The sequence below is a fragment of the Xenopus laevis genome, chromosome 8S, assembly GCF_017654675.1.
Source record: "Xenopus laevis strain J_2021 chromosome 8S, Xenopus_laevis_v10.1, whole genome shotgun sequence".
Taxonomy (NCBI): Eukaryota; Metazoa; Chordata; class Amphibia; order Anura; family Pipidae; genus Xenopus; species Xenopus laevis.
Genome location: NC_054386.1, coordinates 396,625 through 417,738, shown reverse-complemented (window position 1 = coordinate 417,738; position 21,114 = coordinate 396,625). Strand labels below are relative to the sequence as shown.

Genomic DNA, 21,114 nt, shown 5'->3' with positions numbered 1-21,114 from the left:
AAACACTGATACATTACTTACAATCCCCTCCCCTAAGTCATTAATGAACAAGTTAAATAAAAGTGGTCCCAATACTGAGCCCTGAGGGACCCCACTAAGAACCTTACTCCAAGTAGAGAATGTCCCATTAACAACCCCCCTCTGTACCCGATCCTGTAGCCAGTTTCCTATCCACGTGCAACGACTTCATTAAGCTCAACAGACCTTAGTTTAGAAAGCAGTCGTTTGTGGGGCACAGTATCAAACGCTTTGGCAAAATCCAAATAGATCTACTGCCCCCCCCCCCCCACTGTCCAGAATCTTACTTACCTCATCATAAAAAGCAATCAAATTAGTCTGACATGACCTATCCTTCATAAAGCCATGCTGATTGCTGCTCATAATGACATTCACTAGGACAACATTTTGCCAGATTTACTGGCCTATAATTGCCAGGCTGAGATCGTAATCCCTTTTTAAATACTGGAATAACATCATCTTTTCTTCAATCCATAGGCACCATACCAGATGAAAGTTAATCTGAGAAAATTAGAAATAGGGGCTGGTCTAAAACTGAACTAAGCTCTCTTAGAACCCGGGGGTGTATGCCATCAGGCCCTGGAGCCTTGTTTACATTAATTTATATTAAAGCTTTATGAATCATATCCTGAGTCAGCCACTGACTAGATTGAGCTGAGCCATTAGTGCAGTTATAAAGTGAGCCTGGGAACTCACACTTCTCTATTGTATACACTGAAGAAAATATATATATATATATATATATATATATATATATATATATATATATATATATATATATATATATATATATATATATATATATATATATATGTATATATATGGGACAGTTGTGCTCACCACTATTTTTTAAAACCATTAGGCGGGGGTGCAATGAGGCTGTGACCACAAAATACATATAGACAAATACAAGAGTCCTCTGCACTCAACCCATTATCAATATATTTAAGACAGGAGACATTTTGTGCTACTGCTACTAAAAAATGCCTTACCCTTTAAACAAAACAGGGATTGTTTGTCCATATATTGCAATATATTTAAGCTGAACAACTACGTCAAAGTCATCCCATATCTGGCCAGTCCTATGCTCAATTTTCATTTGATTCATTAAGAATTCTATGGTTTCATTATACATTTTATAAAAGGGACGAACACGTTTTACCTGCAACTTACTAGCTGCTTTCAAAGTAAAACTCCCAATCTATATCTTGTATATATAGGATGTGCCTTTCATTTGTATTATGCCTGAAGAAGGGGCCTGTGTGCTCTGAAAGCTTACAATTGGTATTTATTCAGTTAGCCAATAAAAGGCATCACCAAACTTTATATTTTCCGTAGTTCGATAGGGAGTTGGTTCTATCCATTCTAGTGTCTCCTTCACAGACTTTACAATCAATTGTAAAGGAGGAGCCTAAGAAAGCGCTTAAAGTTTGTCCTGCCTCCAGAGAGGAGAACTTAACCCCATACATCCTGCACTGACCGTATGGGCCTATACAAAAGAAATTGACCAGGTAAGGAAACCTCCTTTTGTTTCTTTTTCTCTGCGGTGCTGGGTCCAATCAGGTGCAAGTAGCAGGGGAAGATACAAGGCAAGGTGCATGTGTGCGGCCAGACCCCATCACTGGTAGGTGCAGAAGAGAGAGAGTGAACTTGTGCCTGGAACTGCCCCACATGTCATTAATTCACCACTAATTGGGCCGGTTGGACAGATCCCATAGGAGGGGCTACACACAGACAGACACACACACACAGACAGACTCTAATCAGATGCACAATTGTGCAGAGTCTCAGGCTGACCGGCACAGAAAAGAATCGGCTGCAGCACAGAATGGATTTCGGTCACTTTTATTTCTCCTCAGAATTCAAACACAGTATAAAGAAACATTTCTAAAGATCAGCAGTATCCTCGTACTCCCGCTTACACTAAAGCTGCCCCAGCTCAGGGGCCCCGTGTGGCACCCCAACTACTCCCCATGCATGTGGCAACAAAGCCATGATCCTCTCACCAGCAGGGGGCAGAGCCGGCCTGTGGGGGCAGAGGGGCGCAAGCACAAGAAGCCAACAAGACATTAACATGAAGCAACTGGGATAGGGGGTAAGTGGGAGAAGTTGGGGGTCTGTACTGAACTGCGTAGATAGGGGACAAGGCTGGACAAGTCATGGCAGGAGGGGGTTAATGATCACACAAAGTGCTACAAGGGGACACAGGAGAGCAGACAGCTGACAAGAAGAGAATCAAGTGAGGCTCCTGCACCCCCATTTCCCCCCACACACAATGTTAACCTCAGGGAGTGGGGGCTACTAGTGAACAGTAGATCAGTCATTGCAATTCCTTGTGCCCCCATGTGCTCCAGTGCCTGTGGCTGCTCCAGCATTGGCTCCCGGGGGCCCCTCAGCGGATAGTGTAACGTACATACGGCACCTCCACATCCTCGTCTGTCTCATCATTACAGCAAAGCTCAAACACCAGCGCCTTCACGTGCTTCCCGATCTTCTTCTTGGACACTTTAGTCACAATCTCCGTCATCCTGCAGGGGGCGCACAATGGGGTACGTTACGGGGGGTACATTACGGGGGGCACGTTACAGGGGGGGGGGCAGACTGGACTTGATAAGAAGAACAGATACATACGGTTGCTCCAGCCTCTCCTTTAGCTTGGCCGCAGGCATGAAGAAGGAATAAAGCATGGACACCCCCTGGGACAACATGGTGATCTCCAGCTTGTGTTCATCCTGCATGAAACGCACAACGTCAGCGACACAGTCGGCTTGTGACCCGGTGTGCATCTCTATAGCAACACTTACTGCCCCGTCACTACCATATTCCCCCCTCACCTTAAAGTAGTCCAGGAATTGTTTGAGCGTCATCTCTTCGCCGTTGCTCTGCACCCCCTTTACTTCAAATCGGTCCCACAGAGTCCACTCATTGTCGTAGTACTGCGGGGGGGGGGGGGAGTGAGGGCAGATTAGGGCACAGCGGAACTTCCCATAATTCCCACCACAAAACATTAGTTCAGCTCTCACCTTGTGCTTTGGGGCAGCAATGGGCTCAGAGAAACCAAAGAACGGGAGCGCCAGGTTCAGGAAGCCATTTTTATACGACTCCAACTTCCTGTGGCCCTGAATGATTTTGTACAACTCCAGACACACCAGACCCACCACAGCGGCTGTAGTTGTAGCAATGGCGGGAATGATTTTACCTGCAATCAGTTTGCTCTGGGGGTGGGAAGAGAGAATGAGTCCGAGAGCAGGAAGAAATTGTCATGAATTATATTTCCATGAGATAAAACTTCTATTCATTCACTATATTTCACTCTACTTCAACCCCAAAAGAGAATTGTAACCAACTCCCCAATATCCATTCATTATGTGTAACTATCAGTGTCTTTGTATCAGGAGTCAGAGGCAGCAGTGCACAGAAGAGAATGAGGAATGCATGGATATTGGGAAGTTGTATCAGGAGTCAGAAGCAACAGTGCAGAGAAAGGGACAGACACAATGACAGTTACACAGAACTATAAACCCAGTGAGAATGAGGAATGAATGGATATTGGGAAGTTGTATCAGGAGTCAGAAGCAGCAGTGCAGAGAAGAGAAAGGGACAGACACAATGACAGTTACACAGAACTATAAACCCAGTGAGAATGAGGAATGAATGGATATTGGGAAGTTGTATCAGGAGTCAGAGGCAGCAGTGCAGAGAAGAGAAAGGGACAGACACAATGACAGTTACACAGAACTATAAACCCAGTGAGAATGAGGAATGAATGGATATTGGGAAGTTGTATCAGGAGTCAGAAGCAGCAGTGCAGAGAAAGGGACAGACACAATGACAGTTACACAGAACTATAAACCCAGTGAGAATGAGGAATGAATGGATATTGTGAAGTTGTATCAGGAGTCAGAAGCAGCAGTGCAGAGAAGAGAAAGGGACAGACACAATGACAGTTACACAGAACTATAAACCCAGTGAGAATGAGGAATGAATGGATATTGGGAAGTTGTATCAGGAGTCAGAAGCAGCAGTGCAGAGAAAGGGACAGACACAATGACAGTTACACAGAACTATAAACCCAGTGAGAATGAGGAATGAATGGATATTGGGAAATTGTATCAGGAGTCAGAAGCAGCAGTGCAGAGAAAGGGACAGACACAATGACAGTTACACAGAACTATAAACCCAGTGAGAATGAGGAATGAATGGATATTGGGAAGTTGTATCAGGAGTCAGAGGCAGCAGTGCAGAGAAGAGAAAGGGACAGACACAATGACAGTTACACAGAACTATAAACCCAGTGAGAATGAGGAATGAATGGATATTGGGAAGTTGTATCAGGAGTCAGAAGCAGCAGTGCAGAGAAAGGGACAGACACAATGACAGTTACACAGAACTATAAACCCAGTGAGAATGAGGAATGAATGGATATTGTGAAGTTGTATCAGGAGTCAGAAGCAGCAGTGCAGAGAAGAGAAAGGGACAGACACAATGACAGTTACACAGAACTATAAACCCAGTGAGAATGAGGAATGAATGGATATTGGGAAGTTGTATCAGGAGTCAGAAGCAGCAGTGCAGAGAAAGGGACAGACACAATGACAGTTACACAGAACTATAAACCCAGTGAGAATGAGGAATGAATGGATATTGGGAAGTTGTATCAGGAGTCAGAGGCAGCAGTGCAGAGAAGAGAAAGGGACAGACACAATGACAGTTACACAGAACTATAAACCCAGTGAGAATGAGGAATGAATGGATATTGGGAAGTTGTATCAGGAGTCAGAAGCAACAGTGCAGAGAAGAGAAAGGGACAGACACAATGACAGTTACACAGAACTATAAACCCAGTGAGAATGAGGAATGAATGGATATTGGGAAGTTGTATCAGGAGTCAGAAGCAGCAGTGCAGAGAAAGGGACAGACACAATGACAGTTACACAGAACTATAAACCCAGTGAGAATGAGGAATGAATGGATATTGGGAAGTTGTATCAGGAGTCAGAGGCAGCAGTGCAGAGAAGAGAAAGGGACAGACACAATGACAGTTACACAGAACTATAAACCCAGTGAGAATGAGGAATGAATGGATATTGGGAAGTTGTATCAGGAGTCAGAGGCAGCAGTGCAGAGAAGAGAAAGGGACAGACACTTATCCTTTAATACCAAAGAACTGGGAATCCCTTCCCCACTCACGTCCATAAAAGGAAAGGGGCTAGCAGTCAATACCTTGTGTCTATCAGCCGGGGGGATGTCGTAGTTCTCTGCCCTTAGGTTGGAAGCGGCGACAATAAAGTCCATGTGGAAATTTGTGTCATCGTCCTGCAGAAGGGGAGACAGACAAAGTGAGGGTGGGGGTGAAGTTCTGCCACTGGACACAGGAGAACCAACTGCAATTTTGTACCTTTTCAAAGTCAATTGGGAACATTCTAAAGCTGCCGAGACTCTCTGGGGTGGGAAGTGTATGTTTCAGCTCCTCCAGGCGGTTGTCATCTTCAGGGGCAACAAGAGAAGAGATAATTGAGACCACCCTGACTGTGCAGCCCACTCAGTCCCATCCAACAGAAGGAACATATTTAGCCACATCCCCCAGAAAGTGTGCCCTAGGGAGAAGCCTACTGTACCTAGAGAGGCGTGAGCGTTCTGAATCTCCTGGTCCGATACATGGATCTTGACTCCAGATCTTGGAGTAAATTCAGGCACCTTTAGATTTCGGAGAATTTCCACCACAGCAGCTCTGTCTTTGGAGCCAGCGATTCCATAGGACGACGCCAACAAGTTAGCAGCGGCCATGATGTAATCCACATGCAGCCCCTGGTGACAAACACATCTGTCAGTGGGAGGAGTTTGGGCAGGAAGGGTGCAGCTACGTATGAGGGGGAGGAGCTCCGCTGCAGTATACTCACAGTGCTCGCATTAAATGTCAGTGGATGGGGACATCTCTTTGGACCAGACCAGAATGGAACCCCAGCAGAAGTGAGCTGTGAAAAGACAGAATTTCATGCAGAAAGATGAGAAGGCAACATGAGGGGCACGCAGCCCCCCTGCCTTTTATGGGTAGGGCACATTCTAGGTGGCACTCACCTGATCTGGAGGAAAGTTGTGCAGTAACTGCCGGATATTGTTGGAGTACTGAATGTGCCAGTGGTTAGAGGCCCAGGAGACACAATCTGCCCAGCTCTTGGGTCGATCCATTACCAAGCTCTTATATACCGCTTCAACTACTTCCAAAGGCTGAGATCCGGGCAACTTTAAGGTCCGCTCCATGAATTTCGGGTCTCTGTAGCAAACAGGAAGACAAGCGGGGTGAACTAGAGACCAAATCACTTCATTGGGTTGGCAATGAAGTCTGCTTTTCCCATAATTTAGCTCAGTGGTTATGGTTCTTGTGCCACCCTATTTTGGGATGTCCCAATTGCCCTGCACTGACAGGTAGGTGTGGAGAAACAAGAGTCAGTAATGGTGTGACTGGTAAATACAAATGAGTAGAAGTGGTGATAGTGTGGGTACTGAGCATGGCTGGTCCCACAGCAGGTTGGGGTCTCCGGCTGCCTCACAGTAGGTATTTGCAGAGAAAGGATGGGGCATCCACCAATCCACACACCGAGCCAAATAGTTTTTCTACATTCTCCCCACCCATCTAATCTCACACTCACGTTAAATATTGGTTAACATTTTCTGATGGTTGTTTGAAGAGCCCCTCAAATTCATCCCGGGCCCACTGAAAGCAGAAGAGAGAAGTGAGTTAGTTATGGCTTCCAACCCAAAGCCCCATCTTCCTCAGGCCACAGTCAGCACCCAATGGCCATACTCCGCAGCCAGGTGTCAACAACTTAGCCAGGCCAAAAGGCAGCACAGTAACCCCAAGTTGAAAAGCCGGTGCCCGGCACCCTATCCCACAGTCCAAAACAAGAGGCCCCTTTCTCAGGTCTAAGCCAGTGTGTCCCCTCACCTGCAGCGTGTGCTCAATTGCATTGGGGAAGTTTTTCAAGGTACAGATGGGGATGGATTTTTCAGGTGGGTCCTGGCTGGAGCTGTAGGACTCTGTCAGGAAGGGGATGACGACCTGAACATTTCCCTTTGTCCCCAGTGTTCCCGACTCCAGGAGAGGCTTGCGGTAATACACACAGCGTCGATCCATATACATTCCTAGATTGTAGAGCGGCAGATTTCCCAGGATGAAAGGTTGTACAAACAGTGCCCCCTACCAATGAGTTCTAAATAGAATAGCGAGGAATTTACATTTCTTCACATGAACTTCCAATAAACCCAGGTACTCCAAACACGTTAATCCCACACACACATCCCACTAAAGGGGTTTCCCTCTTGCTATGAGTGCTACTATTAAGCCCCACTACTCACTGGCATCAATATTATCTAGTGCATTTGCCACGCCATCCAGAGCTTCAAAGAAGTCGTCATCATACACCTTCTCAGTCTCTATTCCCACGCGGTTCTCATGAGCAGTAATATGCAGGCTCGGATTCATCTGCTTGACAGCCGCTGCTGCTGTGTCAGATTTCATTTTCTAGAATGAAAAAAGAGATGGATTTAGGCAGCGCTAAGTGTCAGTTCCACCGGCACAGAACAGAGCTCCCACTCACAGTGACATCCCAAGGCCTAAACAGAAACTGTCGATTCAGGTTGGATTTTTCTATGGTGTCCATGTCTGTCACAGTGATTTCCCCACCATCTCCTGCTGCCAAGCCAATCATAGCAAAGTTCTTTAGCAGCTCACAGCCAATGGCACCAGCACCAACCTGCAGAGAACACAGAATAATCATATGCAGATTAGTATTTGTAATAGCACATCAATGCTGTACAGGGAAACCTGCACCCCCACCCCATGCAAGAAGATACAACAAGAACCCAAAAGTATCTGTGGAAGAGCAGAAGAGCCCAGCTCAGCTCAGACCAGGGCAGCACATGCTACTGAACATACCAAGAAATATTTCTGCTTGCCAAGTTGTTCCTGGAAACCGGAGCCAAACACAGCAATCTGGCCATCATATCGGCTGTTCTTCTGCAGAGGGAAAAGCACAAAGACTAGGGGTAAGGGACAGTTACAACAAGAGAGGGAGAGGCAGAACTTTAAGAAGTCTGACTTACTGGGCTGCAAGTCTCCTCCGTTAGGGTGTTATCTGCATTCTCCTCAGGCAAGCACTCCAGGGCATCAAAGTACAACCACTGCATGATAGGCATGAATTTGCCAGAGCAGGCCTGAGCAAGGAAGGAGAGTTAGAGGGGCCGCAGGCAAGACTTTTGGTTCCTATTTCTCACATTTATAAAATGGAACATTTACCTTCATTGCCTCCTGTGCAGCCAGGCCCCCAATAAAGGCATTGACAGGGGCAAGGTTCCCCGTAGCCTGGTATGCCAGCTGCTTGATGAGGCTTTCCTTGATCTCCTCCTGCTTACTAGAGCCAGAGGCATTCTCATTGATGGCTTGTGTGAGTGCCAGCACCTCCAGTGCATCTGCCTGCAGCAGGGGAGAGAGGAGTTGAGAAGAGAGCACAGACTGGTAAACACTGGGCACACAGCTTTTTGGATGTTCATGGGTTATAAGCCCACCTCACCTCATTGTGGGCTTTAGGGAGGTGCCCATGTTTCTTCTGGAACTCATGAAGTCCCTGGAAGCCCAGATGCAAGAGCGCAGGATGATCAAACTTTGCAAAATCGGTGATGAGAATGTCAGGCTCCTGCAGTGCTTCCCGCAGGGGTTTCTGGGAAGCAAGGAATGGCCAGTTAAAGGGACAGACACAGATTGGCATCATATTAACCAACAGCAGAACTGGTAGTTACTCACAAAGCTGATCTTCTTGGGCATCTTCACCTGACTGACAATTCCCCCACGGATATAATCGGAGAAGCTGCTGGTGTCACAGATACTGAAAGTGTAGGGGCCTATGAAGGAGGACACATTATAAGGGATGAGGTGCTTAGAGGTCAATGTGCCTACGCCACACATTAGATTTGCTGGAGTGAATTCATACCCAGAACTTTGATTTCCACTGGCTCACATCCGTTCAGCTCTGTCATGCCTCGGACCTCAGTAAATGTAACAAAGTCCCCAGTCTCAAAGCCGTGCCGAGCCTCATCCAAACAGGTCACCACCCCAGGGTTATCCTGCAAAGCAAGAAGCAATGTTAGGTGCCACATAAGATCAGTAGCCAGACACTGCACTGAACATCAGTAGCCAGACACTGCACAGGCCAATGAGTCCCAGGACACAGCCCCAGCCTTTCCACTCGCCTTACCTTTGTAATCATAGAAATCATTGCACTCAGTGGTTGCTCCCCATTTGGGTCCATCACAACCATCTCTTTTCCAAAGTCACAGAAAAGCTGCCTGTAACACAACAAGGGAAGATTGCAGCCAGGGTTACCTGGATGATGGGAGTTGCAGTTGCAGTTGAAGTTTACCAATGCCTTTATTACACATCTGGGCACAAAGTCAAAGTTATATAATCCCTAAATATGGGAAGCTTCCTGTCCCGTTCTATGCGCTCAACCAATGTGAGAGGCACCAGCCATTCTCTGGTTTGGTGCTCGCCTTCCCCACAGTGCCTTGTAGAGATTGCCATGGAAACTCACCCAAACAGACCCTTGGTGTCAGCAACAATAAACTTGATGTCCTGGCTGTGACAAAAGTCTCCAACTTGAAGCTGCTCCTCCAGAGAAGAGCCAGTAAGAATAACCAGCTGAAGAGAAGAGAAGGATATGAATTAGTTGTATAAGGCAATGGAGGAATCTACTGGAGACAACGCTGTACAAGGGCAACCTTGGCTCCTACCTGGAAGGCAGACATGAACTCGTCAGTCAGGGGGTCTGTGGATGAAGACACGGGCACATAGGTGTTTAACTCAGCCAGTCGTGGGTGCGACACCTCCGCTCTGTTCTTTCCAATGTCGCTCTCCCGCAGGTAAAACTGAGGCACAAAGCAGTAAGTACAGTCAAATACATAGCCAATAATGTACTCCTACTGCATAATGGAAGCATATTAGAAGTCACTGAAAACTTGCACAAGGCTAAACAGCGAGTGATCTTATACAGGACATGGAACTCACTAATAGCCTTACAATTTACAACAGGGGTACATTATTTCTTAGAATACACAACGTTCAGCCATTAATAAGGACACACACACTATATGGGTGAAGTACAGGTGCAACTTACACATGCTCTGCTCAAACCCCCAAGAGCCTTAAGGAAAGAGATAAACCCAAAGGGAAGGCGCTTACCTGGGAAGACAGATCGGCCCAGTCCGTGTTGTGCTGATCATGGATAGTGACAGACTTGACTCCAGCAAGGATTATATTCTTAGCAATCTCCACACCAAGTCCACTCATCCCCGAGATGAGAACATTGGAGTTCTGCATGCGCTTCATGGCATCGTGCCCCAATACATAGCTGTGGTACAGAGGAGGAACAGTGTAAACCCGCTGCACTAATCACTGTATACACTAGCCAGAAATGAAGGGCTCACAGTCCAAAAAGGATTAACCCTTCCATTTCCAAAGATACTCTACTTGTTAACCCTGTTGGCCCTTCGTACCCTGCTGCCAGGCTTATTAGGGGACACACGCCCTGCCTGTATGTTTGTAGAGTGAGGGAGGAAAGGCAGAACATACACACAATATGGCAACACTAAAGAGTAACATACATAAAGGCAAAGAAGGCCATAAAGGGTTAGGTCACATCAGAAACATAAGCAAGCAATTATATGGAGGCTGCACGCCAGTCCCTCATGACACTGCTGAACAATACTGGGGTCTGGGGAGGGCAAAACTTCACTCACTCCAGATGGATTGACTTTACAGGGCCAAAGCTACTAGACATCAGTTTAAATTAACAGCCAAGGAGGCCCCAGTAAAATCTGAGTAGCCAGGCTCTGGTCCCAGACAGCAGAGAAGCCCCCCAGTTATAGCTGAGAAAGCTGGTCCCAGAGAGCAGAAGAGGCAGCCAATAGCAACGGAGGGCCCCATCCTGCCACTGGTTTGTGTGTTTGTATGTAGAGCCAGAGAGGGGTCCAATACTTACAGCTGCCGTGAGTAGAGACCTTCATCGATTTCTGTGGAATTTCCGTTACGAGCCATCCCCTATAATAAACACATGGGGTTAATAGTCAGGAATATGCAGTCAGTAGGTAACCCTATCCTGGGGCCCCTGAATAGACATATAATTAGTAACAGAAGCCTTTTTTTCAATTATTCACCACTGAACTCCCCATTCAGCTACTCAATCTGCCCCCTCACACAGCCACATTTTATTCCTAGCGCATGGTCCTGAATGTATGAGGCTACACACAGATGCCCCTCATTATGCATCGGTCTGCAGGTTGGCTCTAGCTGTGCGTCTAATACAACAACTAACTGGTTACAATAGGATGCCCCCCCCCCCAGATACAGTATAGCAAGCCTACCCTATGGCACACACACAAGACATAAGTGGCTTAGGCATGAATAAAAGCATGGGGTGAGGGTATAAGGGTGGCACTAGTGGGAGCATATTACACACACACTTACGTTGGCTGGAGCAGGCTGATCTGTGCTCACAGACTTGGAGGAAGAGCAGTTTGAACCCGTCTTTGTCTCAGATCCGGACACGCGACGCTTCTTGGACAGCGGAGAGCTGGACATCTAACCAGGACACAGGAAATATCAGTTGTCTGTCTGTCTGTGTGTCTGTCTGGGTGTCTCAGACACAGGAAATATCAGTTGTCTGTCTGTGTCTCAGACATAGGAAATAGCAGTTGTCTGTGTGTCTGTCTGTGTCTCAGACATAGGAAAAGATCAGTTGTGTGTGTGTCTCAATGTTACTGCCTTGCTACAGTAGGGAAGGAGCAATAGGCAGCACAGCCCATACACACTGCCAGCTCACTGCCCCATGCCCGACACCTGTTCCCACACTCAACAACTTAAATCTCCCGCCAGGGGGCACTGAATCCCCCAACTGCTGGTTATGATGGAAGACAGGGCAGACTTCCCCCTGTAAGTCATGAACAGTTCATTAGCCGGACGCGAACAACAGAAAAGGTGCCACGGGGCACAAGGGTCCAGTAAACAGAGAACAATTAGTGAATTACACTATATGATAAATACTACAGAAGGAATGGGCATTAGTAAGCGGCCATTTTGCAAATATTGCCCCAGCTGGGGGTGAATGAGAAAGTAAAAGTACAAGAGGAGGGCAATGGAGATGAGTGCAGCATTGAGACATAAGGTACCAGTGACACGGGGGAGTATGAGGGTCGGTACCAGTAGGGACGGGTGCGAGTGGGAGAGACTGACCGAAAAGGGGGCGCTGCAGCATTAGAGGCAGACAGATGGTACAGCAGTTCACGGGTACAAGTAAGGGCACAGCAGATCAAGGGTAGGAGGAAGTAAGGGCACAGCAGATCACGGGTACAAGTAAGGGCACAGCAGAACACGGGTAGGAGGAATTAAGGGCACAGCAGATCACGGGTAGGAGGAAGTAAGGGCACAGCAGATCACCGGTACCAGGCAATAAGGGCACAGCAGATTACCGGTACAAGTAAGGGCACAGCAGATGAGGGGTAACATGAAGTAAGGGCACAGCAGCTATGGGGTGACAGGAAGTAAGGGCACAGCAGATCAGGTGTACCAGGAAGTAAGGGCACAGCAGATCACGGGATCACGGGTAGGAGGATGTAAGGGCACAGCAGATCACAGGTACCAGGCAGTAAGGACACAGCAGATTACGGGTACAAATAAGGGCAAAGCAGATCATGTGTACTAGGAAGTAAGGGCACAGCAGATCAGGGTGACAGGAAGTAAGGGCACAGCAGATCACGGGTGACAGGAAGTAAGGGCACAGCAGATCACGGGTGACAGGAAGTAAGGGCACAGCAGATCACGGGTGACAGGAAGTAAGGGCACAGCAGATTACTGGCACAAGTAATGGCAAAGCAGATCAGGGTAACAGGACGTAAGGGCACAGCAGATCACGGGTACAAGTAAGTGCACAACAGATCAGTGGTAACAGGAAGTAAGGGCACAGCAGCTATGTGGTGACAGGAAGTAAGGGCACAGCACATCACGGGTACCAGGAAGTAAGGATCACGGGTAGGAGGATGTAAGGGCACAGCAGATCACAGGTACCAGGATGTAAGGATCACAGGTAGGAGGATGTAAGGGCACAGCAGCTCAGGGGTAACAGGAAGTAAGGGCACAGCAGCTCAGGGGTAACAGGAAGTAAGGGCACAGCAGCTCAGGGGTAACAGGAAGTAAGGGCACAGCAGCTCAGGGGTAACAGGAAGTAAGGGCACAGCAGCTCAGGGGTAACAGGAAGTAAGGGCACAGCAGCTCAGGGGTAACAGGAAGTAAGGGCACAGCAGCTCAGGGGTAACAGGAAGTAAGGGCACAGCAGCTCAGGGGTAACAGGAAGTAAGGGCACAGCAGCTCAGGGGTAACAGGAAGTAAGGGCACAGCAGCTCAGGGGTAACAGGAAGTAAGGGCACAGCAGCTCAGGGGTAACAGGAAGTAAGGGCACAGCAGCTCAGGGGTAACAGGAAGTAAGGGCACAGCAGCTCAGGGGTAACAGGAAGTAAGGGCACAGCAGGGGTGACAGGCGACACAGGAGGTTGAGTTTGGGGAAGAAGCGCTGGGCCCGTGCCTCACACACATCACACTCAGGCCAAGTGGTTCTACACTCTCAGACTGGGCCATGGAGGCTGCTGGGAACTGTAGTTGTTTCCATGTGCCCCATTGTCTGTGTCAGAAGGTACAGAGTTCGGTGCTGAGGGGAATTGTAGCGACACGCACAGCTGCACAGAACTACAAGTCCCAGCATTCCCCTCCAAACATGACACGCCCCGGGGCTCCATAGGAACATCACCGAGACGAATGACAAGACACACATGGAAGTTCCAGTCCCATTGCCTCCCACTCACCAATGCCCCCGGGTCCACGCTGCGCTCCTCTCACTCTGGGTCCCCCGCGCTGCCGGACTGTGCTGACACAAAAACAAGATGGCGGAGGCCCGGAACAGGCAGAAAGAGCGCAGCGCGCCGGCCCCAATGACGTTCATAGGGGAGGGGCCTCCCTCCAGCAATCAGAAGCGCCTAAAAAGTACGCTCCGCCCCTCAGTTGCCGGTGAACAAGCGTTTTATCTCCCGCATTGTAACAAATGACAGGCCGGGGCGTGGCACAATCTGTCAGCATCTGTCTACGCACAGCCAATCCCAGAGAAGGAAGCGCAGATGCACCATGGGACGGTGGCTTCAGCCTTCCTACAATCAATCCTGTGTATGGGGCCCCGCCCCTCCTGTCCCGGTACCTCCCCCATCCAATAACTGCCCCTCCCCCACGTCCTAAACTGTATCCCTCAAGCTCTGAAATAACTGCCCCCAGCCAAATATTGTCACTGCCTCATTATCCCAATTCTACAATTAGCCCAAAGCTGGAAGTGTAAGACTTTTATGCTTCACTTCCAGACAACTGGTTAGCCAGCCTAAAACTACCCTCCATTACTACAAATGTATTAGCAACCCCCCAGGCCTACCCCCTGACATGTCCCCAACCCACATGCAACATAAACTCCCCACTCCCATAACTTGACCCTAAGGCCAAAAGCCTGAACTGACCAATCCCAGAGGCCAAAAGCCTGAAGGGACCAACCCCTGAGGCCAAAAGCCTGAACTGACCAATCCCAGAGGCCAAAAGCCTGAACTGACCAACCCCTGAGGCCAAAAGCCTGAACTGACCAATCCCAGAGGCCAAAAGCCTGAAGGGACCAATCCCAGAGGCCAAAAGCCTGAAACTGACCAATCCCAGAGGCCAAAAGCCTGAAACTGACCAATCCCAGAGGCCAAAAGCCTGAACTGACCAATCCCAGAGGCCAAAAGCCTGAAGGGATCAATCCCAGAGGCCAAAAGCCTGAAGGGATCAATCCCAGAGGCCAAAAGCCTGAACTGACCAACCCCAGAGGCCAAAAGCCTGAACTGACCAACCCCAGAGGCCAAAAGCCTGAACTGACCAATCCCAGAGGCCAAAAGCCTGAACTGACCAATCCCAGAGGCCAAAAGCCTGAACGGATCAACCCCAGAGGCCAAAAGCCTGAACTGACCAACCCCAGAGGCCAAAAGCCTGAACTGACCAACCCCAGAGGCCAAAAGCCTGAACTGACCAACCCCAGAGGCCAAAAGCCTGAACTGACCAATCCCAGAGGCCAAAAGCCTGAACTGACCAATCCCAGAGGCCAAAAGCCTGAAACTGAACAATCCCAGAGGCCAAAAGCCTGAAACGGATCAACCCCAGAGGCCAAAAGCCTGAAACTGACCAACCCCAGATGCTAAAAGCTTGAAACTGACCAACCCCCGAGGCCAAAAGCCTGAACTGACCAACCCCTAGAGGCCAAAAGTTTTAAGTGACCAACCCCAGATGCTAAAAGCTTGAAACTGTCCAATCCCAGAGGCCAAAAGCCTGAAACTGACCAACCCCAGAGGCCAAAAGCCTGAAACTGAACAATCCCAGAGGCCAAAAGCCTGAAACTGTCCAATCCCAGAGGCCAAAAGCCTGAAACTGTCCAATCCCAGAGGCCAAAAGCCTGAAACTGTCCAATCCCAGAGGCCAAAAGCCTGAAACTGACCAATCCCAGAGGCCAAAAGCCTGAAACTGACCAATCCCAGAGGCCAAAAGCCTGACTGACCAATCCCAGAGGCCAGAAGTCTGAAACTGATCAACCCCATTGGCCAAAAGCCTGAAACTGAACAATCCCAGAGGCCAAAAGCCTGAACGGATCAATCCCAGAAGCCAAAAGCCTGAAACTGACCAACCCCAGAGGCCAAAAGCCTGAAACTGACCAATCCCAGAGACCAAAAGCCTGAAACTGAACAATCCCAGAGGCCAAAAGCCTGAACGGATCAATCCCAGAGGCCAAAAGCCTGAAACGGATCAATCCCAGAGGCCAAAAGCCTGAAACTGTCCAATCCCAGAGGCCAAAAGCCTGAAACTGACCAATCCCAGAGGCCAAAAGCCTGACTGACCAATCCCAGAGGCCAAAAGCCTGACTGACCAATCCCAGAGGCCAAAAGCCTGAAGGGATCAATCCCAGAGGCCAAAAGCCTGAACGGATCAATCCCAGCGGCCAAAAGCCTGAACGGATCAATCCCAGAGGCCAAAAGCCTGAACGGATCAATCCCAGAGGCCAAAAGCCTGACTGACCAATCCCAGAGGCCAGAAGTCTGAAACTGATCAACCCCAGAGGCCAAAAGCCTGAAACTGAACAATCCCAGAGGCCAAAAGCCTGAAACGGATCAACCCCAGAGGCCAAAAGCCTGAAACTGACCAACCCCAGATGCTAAAAGCTTGAAACTGACCAACCCCAGATGCTAAAAGCTTGAAACTGACCAACCCCCGAGGCCAAAAGCCTGAACTGACCAACCCCTAGAGGCCAAAAGTTTTAAGTGACCAACCCCAGATGCTAAAAGCTTGAAACTGACCAACCCCAGAGGCCAAAAGCCTGAAACTGATCAACCCCAGAGGCCAAAAGCCTGAAACTGACCAACCCCAGAGGCCAAAAGCCTGAAACTGAACAATCCCAGAGGCCAAAAGCCTGAAACTGTCCAATCCCAGAGGCCAAAAGCCTGAAACTGTCCAATCCCAGAGGCCAAAAGCCTGAAACTGACCAATCCCAGAGGCCAGAAGTCTGAAACTGATCAACCCCAGAGGCCAAAAGCCTGAAACTGAACAATCCCAGAGGCCAAAAGCCTGAACGGATCAATCCCAGAGGCCAAAAGCCTGAACGGATCAATCCCAGAGGCCAAAAGCCTGAAACTGTCCAATCCCAGAGGCCAAAAGCCCGACTGACCAATCCCAGAGGCCAAAAGCCTGACTGACCAATCCCAGAGGCCAAAAGCCTGACTGACCAATCCCAGAGGCCAAAAGCCTGACTGACCAATCCCAGAGGCCAAAAGCCTGACTGACCAATCCCAGAGGCCAAAAGCCTGATTGACCAATCCCAGAGGCCAAAAGCCTGACTGACCAATCCCAGAGGCCAAAAGCCTGACTGACCAATCCCAGAGGCCAGAAGTCTGAAACTGATCAACCCCAGAGGCCAAAAACCTGAAACTGAACAATCCCAGAGGCCAAAAGCCTGAAACGGATCAATCCCAGAAGCCAAAAGCCTGAAACTGACCAACCCCAGAGGCCAAAAGCCTGAAACTGACCAATCCCAGAGGCCAAAAGCCTGAAACTGACCAATCCCAGAGGCCAAAAGCCTGACTGACCAATCCCAGAGGCCAGAAGTCTGAAACTGATCAACCCCATTGGCCAAAAGCCTGAAACTGAACAATCCCAGAGGCCAAAAGCCTGAACGGATCAATCCCAGAAGCCAAAAGCCTGAAACTGACCAACCCCAGAGGCCAAAAGCCTGAAACTGACCAATCCCAGAGACCAAAAGCCTGAAACTGAACAATCCCAGAGGCCAAAAGCCTGAAACGGATCAATCCCAGAGGCCAAAAGCCTGAAACGGATCAATCCCAGAGGCCAAAAGCCTGAAACTGTCCAATCCCAGAGGCCAAAAGCCTGAACTGACCAATCCCAAGGCCAAAGCCGACTGACCAACCAGAGCCCAAGAAGCCGTGACGCCAATCCCAGAGGCCAAAAGCCTGAAGGGATCAATCCCAGAGGCCAAAAGCCTGAACGGATCAATCCCAGCGGCCAAAAGCCTGAACGGATCAATCCAGAGGCCAAAAGCCTGAACGGATCAATCCCAGAGGGCCAAAAGCCTGACTGACCAATCCCAGAGGCCAGAAGTCTGAAACTGATCAACCCCAGAGGCCAAAAGCCTGAAACTGAACAATCCCAGAGGCCAAAAGCCTGAAACGGATCAACCCCAGAGGCCAAAAAGCCTGAAACTGACCAACCCCAGATGCTAAAAGCTTGAAACTGACCAACCCCAGATGCTAAAAGCTTGAAACTGACCAACCCCCGAGGCCAAAAGCCTGAACTGACCAACCCCTAGAGGCCAAAAGTTTTAAGTGACCAACCCCAGATGCTAAAAGCTTGAAACTGACCAACCCAGAGGCCAAAAGCCTGAAACTGATCAACCCCAGAGGCCAAAGCCTGAAACTGACCAACCCCAGAGGCCAAAAGCCTGAAACTGAACAATCCCAGAGGCCAAAAGCCTGAAACTGTCCAATCCCAGAGGCCAAAAGCCTGAAACTGTCCAATCCCAGAGGCCAAAAGCCTGAAACTGACCAATCCCAGAGGCCAAAAGCCTGAAACTGATCAACCCCAGAGGCCAAAAGCCTGAAACTGAACAATCCCAGAGGCCAAAAGCCTGAACGGATCAATCCCAGAGGCCAAAAGCCTGAACGGATCAATCCCAGAGGCCAAAAGCCTGAAACTGTCCAATCCCAGAGGCCAAAAGCCCGACTGACCAATCCCAGAGGCCAAAAGCCTGACTGACCAATCCCAGAGGCCAAAAGCCTGACTGACCAATCCCAGAGGCCAAAAGCCTGACTGACCAATCCCAGAGGCCAAAAGCCTGACTGACCAATCCCAGAGGCCAAAAGCCTGACTGACCAATCCCAGAGGCCAAAAGCCTGACTGACCAATCCCAGAGGCCAAAAGCCTGATTGACCAATCCCAGAGGCCAAAAGCCTGATTGACCAATCCCAGAGGCCAAAAGCCTGACTGACCAATCCCAGAGGCCAAAAGCCTGACTGACCAATCCCAGAGGCCAGAAGTCTGAAACTGATCAACCCCAGAGGCCAAAAGCCTGAAACGGATCAATCCCAGAAGCCAAAAGCCTGAAACTGTCCAATCCCAGAGGCCAAAAGTTTGAACTGACCAACCCCAGAGGCCAAAAGCCTGAAACTGACCAATCCCAGAGGCCAAAAGCCTGAAACTGACCAATCCCAGAGGCCAAAAGCCTGAAACTGACTAATCCCAGAGGCCAAAATCTTAAACTAACCAACCCCAGACGCCGTGTGTCAGCCAATGGCAGTGCAGGGATCGAGTCCCTCGTGCCATGTGATTGGGTCCCGATTGTGCGGTGTGAAGAGGTTTCATTAGGAGTCGTGTGAGTCCCACATAAAGAGGCAGTAGCCAATGAGAGGAGAGTAACATACAATAAGCCCCGCTCCCCCTACACAAGAGAACAAAGGAGACACAGACACACGGGGAGACACACGCGGGGAGGACTGGAACAAGCGCCGGGCCCTCCTTTCCTTCAGTCACACGGGCGGGCTACACGCAGTCACTTTGATTTGCCCGCGAGGCTTTTGGTTCTTACCCCCGTCCGTAAGTGCCGCTCCCTCGGTTCGGGACGCGCGATACTCAGCGACTAACAGGACTCGGAAAGACAAACTCTCACCGGCTCACGGCACCGGGACAGTACAATGCGCGCGCATCTACAAGCTCCGCCCACACACCGGGGGAGTGACCAATCAGCTAGAGGCTCGGCCTTCACCTCTCAAGATAGCCAATCATTTTATCTTCCCGCCCCGCCTGGAAGCTGTTTAACCAACGAGAGTTGCGCATATTTATTTGACATCCAATAGGAGACTACTGACGTCACCTCCTTCCCGGCGTTGTAGGCGCGGTCCGACACTGTATGTCCCTGGCAGAGCGTGCAGCCAACAGCGACTCGCAGACTGGCGAGAGTTCCGATAAACGAAGTATACGGGTTCCCCGAGACCCCCTTGCCTGCTGCTAAATTAGGGCACGCTTCCGCCCGGACTTACTGGCTCATTCGTTCCTTCGCCCGATTTAAAGATGGTGTCCGCGCAGCTGCACGTGGCGATACAGAAAGAGTGGGCGGAGTTATTGGCTCAGACTGCGCTTGTAGCTTTAGCGGCGCAGCTTAGTGTCTCGTGTGCTGAACCTCCAAGCGATCTGCATATAAGCGGCAGCCTCAATGCTCCATAACATCGGCCACAGACTCCCACATCCATTGGCTACAAAGCAACCAGCACCTACTGAAACTCCTCCCACCATTGGGATGCTCCTCCCCTCTACCTGCCTTAAAGGGCGAGTTCAACTTGTACAATCACGTAGAGCCAGTGATTCCCAACCAGTGGTGCAACATGTGACCCCCCAACCCCTTGGATGTTGCTCCCAGTGGCCTCAAAGCAGGAGATTATTTTTGAATTCCAGACTTGGAGGCAAGTTTTGGTTGTATAAAAACCAGGTGTTTTGCCAAACAGAATCTTAATGTAGGTTGACAAATGGCCAATCACAGCCCTTATTTGTTTCCCCAAGAACAGTTGTCATGCTAGTGTTGCTCCCCAACTCCTTTTACTTCTGAATGTTGCTCACGGGTTCTTAAGGTTCGGGATCCCTGCTGTAGAGCCTCATATTCTGAGACAATTTGCAATTGGTCTTTACTTTCTGCGTTTTTCTTTACGAAGCTTTTTGTTGAGCAGCCCTGCAGTTTGCCATTTCGGCAGCTCACTAGAGAGGGACTGAGATATGAATAGCAGAGGCCAGAGTAGCAATAATGGGGTCAGCGACCCCCCCCCCATGCTGAAAGCTGGCACAGGTCAGAAGAAGGTAAATCTATGAGAACTTATAAATGATAAAGTTGCTAAGAATGGGGCTTTCTATGACTGACTAACAACCCCTGTATTAGGGTGCAACTACCACTGACAATTTTAGGGGGTACTATGGTGCCCATTGAGAATGTGACAAAACACATTTAGTGCCATTCAGGGTCTCAAGCACAGGCTGGTTACAGGGGAGCAGGAAGGGCACTGTGGGTACATTGGGTGGCAACATCCCTGCCTCGTATCATTATAGGAACAGTAACACCAACACATTAAAGTGTTTAAAAGTAATGACGATATAATGTAGTGTTGCCCTGCACTGATACAACTGCTGTGTTTGCTTCAGAAACTCTACGTGAATTCATATAAATAAACTGGGGGGGGGCTCCTGCCCGTGCCACAATACCAAGGCTTTGGCCTAATGCTGTGCCACAATGAGCCGGAAAGGAAATGATACAAAATTGTACCCCACAAGCCTCCCTGTAGCCATCAGTGGGATGCAGTGAGTTGCAGTTCAGTAACATGGGAAGGGCTACAAAGGGCACCTGCTGTAATGTGCCCTCATCCCTTTCTCATGGGACATTACCCTGA

The 21,114-nt window shown here is 49.3% G+C and overlaps 1 protein-coding gene across 4 annotated transcripts; it reads right to left on the bottom strand.

Moving 5' to 3' along the window:
- Positions 1-1,847: 1,847 nt before the first annotated feature.
- Positions 1,848-19,941, bottom strand: uba1.S (ubiquitin-like modifier activating enzyme 1 S homeolog). 4 transcript variants are annotated; one of them, XM_041574093.1, is made up of 26 exons: positions 19,723-19,941; positions 11,537-11,650; positions 11,052-11,110; positions 10,253-10,421; positions 9,805-9,939; positions 9,606-9,712; positions 9,270-9,360; positions 9,006-9,138; positions 8,819-8,916; positions 8,589-8,735; positions 8,315-8,491; positions 8,122-8,232; positions 7,955-8,035; positions 7,617-7,772; positions 7,375-7,540; positions 6,965-7,161; positions 6,669-6,733; positions 6,097-6,292; positions 5,919-5,993; positions 5,637-5,826; positions 5,417-5,505; positions 5,242-5,334; positions 3,042-3,233; positions 2,853-2,954; positions 2,650-2,750; positions 1,848-2,546 (listed from the first exon to the last, which is right to left on the bottom strand). In XM_041574093.1, the coding sequence occupies exons 2-26, from the start codon at positions 11,648-11,650 to the stop codon at positions 2,411-2,413; spliced, it is 3,180 nt and encodes a 1,059-aa protein (XP_041430027.1). In that variant the 5' UTR covers positions 19,723-19,941; the 3' UTR covers positions 1,848-2,410.
- Positions 19,942-21,114: the final 1,173 nt, after the last annotated feature.

Bases quoted from the DNA above. Each gene is read 5' to 3' on its own strand.
- uba1.S (XM_041574093.1), bottom strand. From the start codon at position 11,650: ATGTCCAGCTCTCCGCTGTCCAAGAAGCGTCGCGTGTCCGGATCTGAG. The intron at 8,736-8,818 runs GTGAGTAACTAC...CTTGCTTCCCAG, and splicing joins TGCCCAAGAAGATCAGCTTT to AAACCCCTGCGGGAAGCACT. The intron at 5,827-5,918 runs GTGAGTATACTG...GTTTGTCACCAG, and splicing joins TGACATTTAATGCGAGCACT to GGGCTGCATGTGGATTACAT.